Source organism: Alligator sinensis, unplaced genomic scaffold (genome assembly GCF_000455745.1).
Source record: "Alligator sinensis unplaced genomic scaffold, ASM45574v1 scaffold280_1, whole genome shotgun sequence".
NCBI lineage: Eukaryota > Metazoa > Chordata > Crocodylia > Alligatoridae > Alligator > Alligator sinensis.
Window position 1 is genome coordinate 4,016,545 of NW_005841835.1, and position 10,122 is coordinate 4,026,666.

The following is a 10,122-nucleotide window of genomic DNA, read 5'->3' on the forward strand; positions in this document are numbered from 1 at the left end:
ACACACATTCTATGATGTTCAAGAGGGTGTTTATCTCATCATTAGACATGATGGAAGACTGTTTAACATTGCATAGTTCAGAGGTGAAGGAGATCATCATGAGGAATCTGTTGTTTGCAAATGATGCAGCTATTGTGGCTCAGAGTGTTGATGCCCTAACAACATCTCATTGTCATGTTCTCTGACTCATACAAAATCTTTGGGCTAGCAATATACTTGAAGAAGACTGTTATCATGCACTAAAGCTCTTCAGAACTAGTTCCAGGTACAACCCTCGATGGTACTCATCTGGATGTTCTTGACCAATTTTTCTATCATGGCTCTACTGTTACCAGCAACATAGATCTTGATGCTGAGCTCACTAGTAGAATCGGCGAAGCAGCCAGGAACTTCGGTCTTTTGCAAGACAGAGCCTGGAACAAAGACAAATTGTCAACTAAAGTGAAAATCTGTATTTATGAGACACGTGTTTTATCCACTCTTCTATACGGCTCAGAGACATGGACAACCTATGCCAAACATAACAAAAGACTAAACCTCTTTCATATTACATACCTGAGTAAAATTCTTTGAATAAGATGACAAGTCAGGGTGACAATTATGGAAGTGTTAAATCCTGCTGGTATGTCATGCATGGGAACATTGATTAGTAAGAAAAGGCTTGGTCATTTCAAGCAAATGCCAGATCACAGAATCCCGAAGAATGTGATGTACTCTGAAACTCACAACAGGTCTAGGAAGAGAGGCAGACCACTGTAGATTTCAGGATGCTTGCAAAGATTTCTTAACATCCTTTGGAAGCTCTACTAGATGACTGGGAAAGGAGTGCAGAATGACACTTTTGTTGGTGGAGTCAGTTTGTAGTGTAGATGGAACAAGGCACTGCAAGGTAGACTGGATCAAGTTTTGTGATGACCAGCATCAGAGGAGGAAAGAATCTGCTGCTCAGATTCACAGTATTGTTAGTGCATAGGTGTGCCTTACGTGTGGGCACGACTGTCTCACACATTGGATTCAGCAGCTATCAAAAAACTCATTGGCGCATACACCATGCTCTGTAAAGGACAAAGACGCCAATTGATCAATTTAATGTTTATTCTGATAATTTCTATTCTATGCACATTTAGATCCAACTTATTATTTCTCCTCAAAAAAAATCATACAAGAAGAAACTATGTTCTTGCTGCTGTTCTTTGATGAGCCTCAAAATACACGTTAAACAATGTTGGGCTATTGCACTACATATAAAATAGAAAAGCACAGACTAATCCAAGGATACTCAAATCAAGTAATTCCCTAAAATCTGTTGAAATAGTTGGAATCTCCCTTTCGTGAGGGAGAAATAACAATGACACAGTCACTTTCTGATACCTCTGGGCACTTGTACACATGAGGAAAATTGCCCTTTTTTGCAATTTAACTGGATCACCATGAATTAAACTGATGTGTCCATGGATCTGTTACATGAAAACAGAAATGTACTCCATGGCATGTAATGAGCCCCTTTGTTCATCAGTTGTTCCTTTAAATTGAAGATTGCAGGTATCCTCTTCCCCTCCTATTTGTAGGGGCTTGGGTATAATGTGTTTTTTTTGAACACCAGGTGTTGCACACCAGATGTTGCAGTCCACCTAGCCTGACAGGAATCAACCATCTGTTCTCCTGCATGGACACCTGCAGCCCTCCCCCACCCCCCTTCCCCAGTCATGCCCTGGACTAAGTGACAATGGCACTGTCACCCCATAATCTGCCCCTGGTTCCATCCAGGAAGGAAGAATCACTTCACTGCCTAAAGGGGGAGAGCTTTCATTTGGTTTCAGAGCAAATGGCTCCCTCCTGATCACAGAATTTTAGCCTAAAGCCTCCATGCACAATCTCACCCCACAGTTAGACCCATGGCAAGACGCAGCCCTTAATGAGAACGGCACCGTCACCCCATAATCTGCCCCTGGTTCAATCAAGGAATGAAGAACCAGTTGGGTGCCTAAAAGGGGAACCCCAGGCTGCTACCATTTGCCCTTCAGGCAGACAGAGCAAATGGCACCCGCCTCCTCACAGCACTGACTGTAGCCTGTACCCTCCATGCTTCTTTTTTTTTTTCTTGTGCTGGCTGCCACATCAGTTGCAATTGCACAAAGTCACCCCACAGTCAGACTCATGGCAGCAGTCATCCCCTAATGAGAACGGCACTGTCACTGCCTAATCTGCCGTGTCCTGGACTGCTTTCAGATGCCCTTCAGAGTAAATGGCGCCTGTCCTCTCATAGCACTGAGTGCAGCCCATATCTGTCACACTTCATAAAGTTATCTTTTCCCTTGTGCTGGCTGCCACACCAGTCACAATTGCACATGCTCACCCCACAGTCAGACCCATGGATGCTCCTCTTACTGACAATGTCACTACGGTTATCATATTTCCAGTTCCAAAAAAGAGGTGTCCTGGCCCTGCCCATTCCTTTGTCCTTCAATCCCAAGCTACAGCCCCCTGAGCTCTCCTGCCGCATCTCACTCCCGACCCAGGAACCCCTGGCCCTGTCAGTGCCCCCACCCAAATGCTGGTGCCAACTGCAGATTTACTGGTTTTTCCAGTTTTACAAGTTAAACAACCCACTTTAATGGTGCAAACAGCTGTTGATTTGGCATTGATAACAACAAAGCCAGGGAGCCTGGCTTGATGATCTCCTAATGGCCCACGTGGAAAGAAAATATAAAATGTCTTTTTACATAATTAAGCTTCAGTGACTTACTGAACATATTTTACATAAATAACCAAATGTCACAGCATTTACAATGTAACCATTATCAAGAAGCAGTACTCTTCAATTTTTTAAACTTCAGACAATAAGCAATGAGTTTTATTACAACTTTTATAACAGCAAGCATTAACCATAGGCATTGTTTATGCTTCAAACGACAAACAAACAATAACCAAAAATTAGCAATAATCAGTGACTTTCACTGCACATAAACAATACTGTTTTTCTATGTTTCCAAGCTGGACTGCCTTTTTCTCTCCCTTTCTTGTGAATGCCTCCTGCCACATTGCCTGTACAAGACTCAGACACAGACATAATCTTCTTGTCTTGCTAACTCCCACAACCATACCGTACAGGTACTGATGGCGCTGATGGTCCTATCTGTCTGGGTATCATAGATTCTTAGATGCTAGGGTCAGAAGGGACCTCAACAGATCATTGAGTCTGACCCCCTGCCTGGGCAGAAAAGATCTTAGATGCTGGGGTCAGATGATCCCAGCCAGATTCCTATCCAGCCTTCTCTTAAAGACCCCCAAGGTAGGGGAGAGCACCACCTCCCTTGGAAGCCCATTCCAAATTTTGGTCACCCTCACCGTGAAGAAGTTTTTCCTGATGTCTAGCCTAAATCTGCTCTCTGTCAGTTTGTGACCATTGTTCCTTGTTACCCCAAGAGTGGCCCTAGTGAACAGAGCATCTCCAATCCCTTGCTGCACCCCTCTAATGACACCTATCATTAAGGCTTCCTATGTGGTCTGCTTTTCAGCAGCAGCAGCATAACAAGCAGAGCTGAAAATCAAGGAATGTGGGGAATTATTCTGTGCTCAGTAAATCAGATGAGCGGATATGAAGCGGTTGGGAAAAAAAACACTGAGAAGGGCTGGCCTGCCTGTCCAAGTTGTTGGACTGCAGACACTCACCAGCTGCAAACAATTGACTAGTAGAGCCTCCCTTGTTGCATTCCCCTGCACTTCCCTGCACTGCCTAATGCTCCTAGTCTTTGAAACTGCCCAACAACAATCCAATCCCCGCAACCATCAGTTTAGATGACAGTTGAATTAAAACCCACCAAGGAAAGGATGTAGCTTTATTAAGAAAGCAAAAACATCATCCTTAATATCTTTGGGCAGATAGTATTTCCAATTCTGAGTGGAGAAGGATGCCATCTTTTCTTTTATCTTACAAAGCTACTAGGAAACGATTGGGTCCTTGCAGTATCCACCCTTCTTATCTCAAACAAGGTCATTTCCAGGCCCTAAGACTTGCTATTCAGTTGCTGTCCTTTACTTCTAGGCTAGCAAGAATCAAAATTATGATGAAAAATGCCTTATGCATCCTTTTTTATGGATGTCCACTCCCCTGTTTACCAAGCGGCATCACCTACCAAATAGGAACCCCTTTCCCATTATATGTTTTTCTCTCCCAGCCGTGCACCCCCAGTCTGACCTGCCCTTTGCTCCCTGAGCTGTAGTGGTACTCTCCTGGCCCTGCTGGAACTGGGGCGACCCTTGGTTGCTGACAATGGGACTGGGGAAACAGACTCAGTGATTGCACTGCTGGCAACCTCCCAGAAAGAGGCATGCCTAATGGATCTCATGTGCACTCTCCTGAGGGAGATCCGCTTATGAATCAGGGGCTTGTTCATGTGCTTAAGGACATGATCCTTGATTGATGCATGTCTCCTGGAGATCCTCATGGCACTGAATGGCCAGTTCAAGAAACTGGTTTGTGCCGTCTAAGAGATGCTTTCTGACTTTAATAGCGTTGGCCACTCTTTGTGTCTCCTACTGATCAGCTGTCCTAAGCACCTCCCAGACTTCATCCTGCTATTCATCTTCAGTGGTCACTTGCGATTGTGTGGCCTCCACCAAAGCCCCCATCATGCTCTCTCAGGAGTGTCGCTGCCTGTAGTGGAATTCCTGCATTCGCTCTCCTCCAGTGCTAGCTGGGTCCAAGGTTCAGACACGCATCCCCGGCTTCCATCAGGTATGCTAGCTGGTAACAGGAATGAAAACAAAGTATTTGCATGGCCATCTCTCAACCAGTAAAAAGGTTAACCACAACCTACGCTACTTGTAGAAATCCCCTAGCACATTCAACCCAATGGAAGCAAAACATTGCCTGCCAGAGTGCTGCAAATGGATGGAATGCCCTTTCCCCAATACTAACATGTCCTTGGGCCATGGGTCTTCTTGCATCTCCAGAACAGAAACAAAACTTTGGGTCTCAGCAACTTCTGACATTTCAGATGCATTCAAGGGGGACGGCACAGTTCCATCCAATGTGTTGTCCTCCTCATCAGCGCTCACCAGTGAAGCTATCCGGGAGACAGGGTGTAGGATCAGAATTACTTCTTGTTCATCCCTGCCCCCTGTCCATCCCTGTCCACCAGTGGCTGCGAGCAGTTGCCCCATGCCTCAAGCATGCTTCCTGTTGGAGTCTCAGGACAGTCTGTGGTCTCATGGTCTTAATGTGCTCTCCAAAACACCGGTCCCAAATGACCAGAGACCTGCATCACCTGCATCCTTTCTGAGAATCAATGGACAACTGGTCCTCGAGTGGAGCAATTGTGCGTGCTGCCCCAGAACAAGGGTTCTCATCCTTGGCCTGATGAAAAGCACATTTTAGGGCCTTGATTTGCTGCGGCACCATGTCCAGTTCCAGTTGTGCCCATGCACAATCATGCCCTTGGCAACTGCTGTATACACTGGCTTATTCCATCTACTTTCCAGCTGCTCAATGATCTTTTCCTCTGACCAAATGCCAATCAACTCTTTAAATTCTTCCTGGGTCCAGTTTGGGCCATGGTTTATAGATGCATCATGTTCCTGCTTTGTTGTGTGAATAGTGGACTTGTTCTTCGGAAACATAGAGAACTTTTTCGTGCCCAAAAAGTAGTCTAGAGATGACTAGCTACAGTGCCAGGAGGGTCGCAAAATGCTTTCTGGCAAAGTTTTGGGGCTGTTATATGGACATGTGTTTAAAGAACCTTTCAAAATTCCACATGCTCATACCTATGAAGCTGTGAACTGTGTCTCAGTACCAGCAGTCGGGGGAATTGGATCAAGTTACCTTTCCAAGCAAAGCAATGATGAAATGCATAGCCTGGCCCAAATCATCCCCCATTGTCCAGAATTATAGATCATAATGGCTCTCTGCCAATCACACCCAAGTGTCTGTGGCTGGCAGCTCTTCCTTCATTCACAAATTCCCCCTCACTGTGCCACCTATCAAGCGCTCAACTGCTCTGGGGTTTTATACTTTTGTAACATGCAAATAATATTTAAAAAAAGAAAATTAAAATAAAGGTTTAAATTTTATACAGTTCCTTCTGAATGTGCTGTGTTGTTTTTTTGGGGGGGCATAGGGCACCCTGCAGGCAGCTACAGCTTTGGGGGGGTTGCGCTTTGGGAGTAAGGGGTTTACTGGTTTGCCGACACCCCCTGCTGCAATTGAGTACCAAAGACATCAGCAGGGTGGATTGTTATGTGACTCCTCCTGCTATAATTTACTGTGAATTACTCACTGAGCTTAATTTGATTGAAAGGCTGTCACCTGTAAACAAATCATTTCAATTTTTTATAGATTTCATAGACATTACAGCTGGAAGGGATCTCGCAAAATCATCCGGTCCAGCCCTGTGCCCACGGGGCAGGAAGTCAGCAGGGGTCAAATGATCCCAGCAAGATAGGCATCCAAGTGTTTTTTGGAAGTATCCAGAGTAGGTGCTTGCACCACCTCTGAGGGGAGTCTATTCCAGGCCCTGGGGACTCAGACAGTAAAGAAGTTTTTCCTTATGTCCAGCCTAAAACAGTCTTCCAGGAGTTTGTGACCACTGGACCGTGTCTTCCCTTGGGGTGCCCTAGTGAACAGGCGTTCTCCCAGTTCCTGATGCACACCCCTTATGTACGTATAGGCTGCCACCAAGTCACCCCTTTTCTTTTCACTACATTTTTCCAGGCTGAAGAGTCCCATGTCTCTCAGCCCATCCTCATAAGGCCTGCTCTCTTGTCCTCTAACCATGTGCGTGGCTCTCCTCTGGCCTCTCTCAAGCTTCTTCACATCCTTTCTGAATTGTGGAGCCCAGAAATGGACACAGTATTCCAGCTGTGGTCTCATCAAGGCCAAGTAAAGTGGGAGGATGACTCCCCGGGTCTTGCTTGAGATGCATTGGCAGATGCAAGCCAGAGTTTTGTTTGCTTTGACGGCTGTGGCATTGCATCGGTGGCTCATTCATCTTGTGGTCAATCATGACCTCCAAGTCTCTTTCGGTCATGGTGCTAGTGAGTGTAGCACTGTGGAGCCTACAAGTGTCATGTGGGTTTTAGCTCCCAAGGTGGAGCACCTTGCATTTCGCTGTGTTTAGTGCCATCGGGTTTTGATCTGCACACCTTGTAAGCCTGTCAAGGTCAGCCTGGATTGCTAGCCTATCCTCTAGGGTGACTGCACTTCCCCATAGCTTGGTATCATCAGTGAACTTAGCCAGTCTGCTTCTGATACCAAAGTCCAGATAATTTATAAACACTTTAAAGAATACAGGTCCGAGAATGGAGCCCTGGGAAACACCACTGATCACCATGCACTATGTTATTTTGGTTTCATCAACCAAATAACCATCAACCAAATTCTCTCTGGGTCCGTCCATGGGCCACTTCCCCAGGCATCAAACTGTAGTGTAGTTGAGGCTAGAGTTGCCCAATTTTTCCATGAGGACATCACAGGACACCAAGTCAAAGACTTTCTTGAAGTGCAAAAATATGATATCCACCTCTTCTCCTTTGCCCAGGTGATCCATTGTCTGGTCATAGAAGGAAATGAGATTGGTCAGCCAACACCTACCTGCAATGAAACTGTGTTGGCTCTCTCTCAGAATGTTACCTTCTGTTAGCCTATTGTTAAGGGTTTCCTTGATGATTTTCTCCAAGATCTTCCCAGGGATTGAAGTCAAACTGATTGACCTGTAGTTTTCTGGATTTTCCTTCCTCCCTTTCTTGAAGATGGGCACCACATTGGCCCTCTTCCAATTGTCAGGCACATCACCCAAGTGCCACAAGTTTTTTAATAACTTTACCTTTGGCAGTGCTATGATGTCAGCCAGTTCCTTCAGGAATCATGGGTGCAATCTATCTGGACCAGCTGATTTGTGGGTGTCCATCCTCTCAAGGTGTTCCCTCACAAAATCAATGCCAATGATAGGTGCATGTTCACCCCTCCCCAGGTGAACCTGCATCCTGTCAGGCAGGGTGATCCCCTTAGGCTGATGGAAAACGGACGCAAAATAGTCATTAAGGAGATTGACTTTTTCCTGGGTGTCACTTATCAGCTGCCCCATTTGGTTTAGTGTGTGGGAATCGCATACATGACACACTCTCAGTATAGTTAGGCCAGGTACAGACATTACATTTTTACCAGTATAAGTGATCGGAAACTGACCCATATCTGTAACAGAGCAGAAGTTCAGCACATACAGACTGGTTTAAAAATGGCAGAACCCAGTCTAAGATTTGCCCCCTGGCGTACACACATGCACACCAAAGGGAAAAGGTATGTTCTGCTTGCTACCAATCTAAATTATGACACTTACAGAAAACTGCATAACTTGGATCGATTGCACCTCAAGCTCTTTGAATGTCTGTACTTAGCCTTAGTCCGTAATAGCAGGGAAAATTAAGGTAGTGGATGTTTTTGTTTCCTCTAGAGCCCAAAATGGGGAGACAACCCTTTTAGTTACAAAACAATTAAAGCTATCAATGAATTACCTATAATTGCTTGCCCATATCCAAACTACACCTTAAAAGATTCTTGTCTAACCACATTGTCTTCAACATTTTAGGCAAATCTTAGACTGGGTTCTGCCATTTTTAAACCAGTTTGTATGTGCTGAACTTCTACTCTGTTACAGGTATAGGTCAGTTTCTAATTGCTTATACTGGTAAAAACATAATGTCTGTACCTGGCCTAATTATACCGAGAATGTGTCATGATTCCCACACACTAGTGAAGGAAGATTTTTGGAGACAGTCCACTGAGTGGGTACATCTGCCATTTTAGACATACTGACTTGCATACTCAACTTTACCAAACCTGCTCCTGCACTCTGTAGATAAAGTGCAACACTTCTGAAGTTGATGCTTGTACTGATTTGTTTTAAATTTAAATCTCAAATGCTTTTTGTTTTTCTGTATCACAGCATAACTAATATTGATTGTGGAAGGCATCAAATTGGGACAGGAAACAGTTTGCAAGGAAATCTCCAAGCACCAGAGAAATACTGATTGTGTCTACCAGTAACATAACAGGTGGCCGAGAGGGCCACTTACCCCAGATTCCAAGTTAGGAGAGGTGCAGGAATCACCCCCCAGTCCCCAAAGTCCACTCCCCAACAGCATACCCATGCTAGGAATTCCAATACAGTCCCCTGCTGTTGCTGTTCCTGCTTTAAGAGAAACAGCTGAGCCAGACAGAGCACACAGAAATGGCAGCAGGTTAGCCGTAGACTGTTTAGGAGTTGCTAGCATGAGTAATACTGCTGTCCCTCCCTCTGCTCTAGGAACTGCCCCACCCACTTCCCTCCACCCCAGGTTTGCCCCAGGCACCAACTGTGCTTGTTACACCACTGGTGTCTAGAAATCCTAGTCACCGACCATATGCATACTTTCCTAGGTAGTGTATAATCATAGAACAGATCAAGGAACTAACAATCTAAATGACAAACAACAGGACACTGTAGTTATATTTACACTGGGATAGATCAAATTATGACAAGGTAATTAATAGCTTGGAGTTTTTCCTTTTTCAATCCTTCCAGATCTCCAAGTTTGCAGCTGTTAAACAACCAATAATACTGAGTTCCTCTGGGTTGGCAAGCTAATTGGGGCAATTTAGGGCACAAGGCAGCTGGAGTCTCCATTTGCTCATCTAAATCTACATAGGATGTGGGACTTCTCTACCTTCAGGCATGAATGAGGCCAATAGTTGCTGGTACAGGTTGGTCCCTGTGTCATGTAAATTTCAATCTTTGTACATACTGCCAGTGATTATTTTTTTTAATAAAAAAAGATGCATAAGGCATTTTTCATCATAATTTGATTCCTGCTAGCCTAGAGGTAAAGGACAGCAACTGAACAGCAGGTCTTAGGGCCTGCAAATGACCTTTTTTGAGATACAGAGGGTGGATACTGCAAGGACCCAATCCTTTCCTACTAGCTTTGTAAGACAGAAGGAAGGATGGCATCCTTCTCGACTCAGAATTGGAGATACTATCTGCCCAAAGACATTAAAGATGACATTTTTGCTTGCTTAATAAAGCTACATCCTTTCTTTGCCAGAAAACTACATCTGAGTTAAGAGTGTGTGTGTGTGGGGGGGGG

At 44.8% G+C, this 10,122-nt stretch overlaps 1 protein-coding gene across 8 annotated transcripts in view; it reads right to left on the reverse strand.

Moving 5' to 3' along the window:
* The window catches only part of MIPOL1 (mirror-image polydactyly 1), a 357,774-nt gene that overhangs the window by 257,193 nt on the left and 90,459 nt on the right, over positions 1–10,122 (reverse strand). For 2 of the 8 annotated variants that reach the window (XM_025201449.1, XM_025201463.1), the window contains one exon: positions 333–413. The exons of 5 other annotated variants lie outside the window; for them this stretch is intronic. In XM_025201449.1, coding sequence (XP_025057234.1) covers positions 333–413 — 81 coding nt within the window. The remainder of the gene's footprint in view (positions 1–332; positions 414–10,122) is intronic. One more of the 8 variants, XM_025201452.1, reaches the window with a different exon arrangement.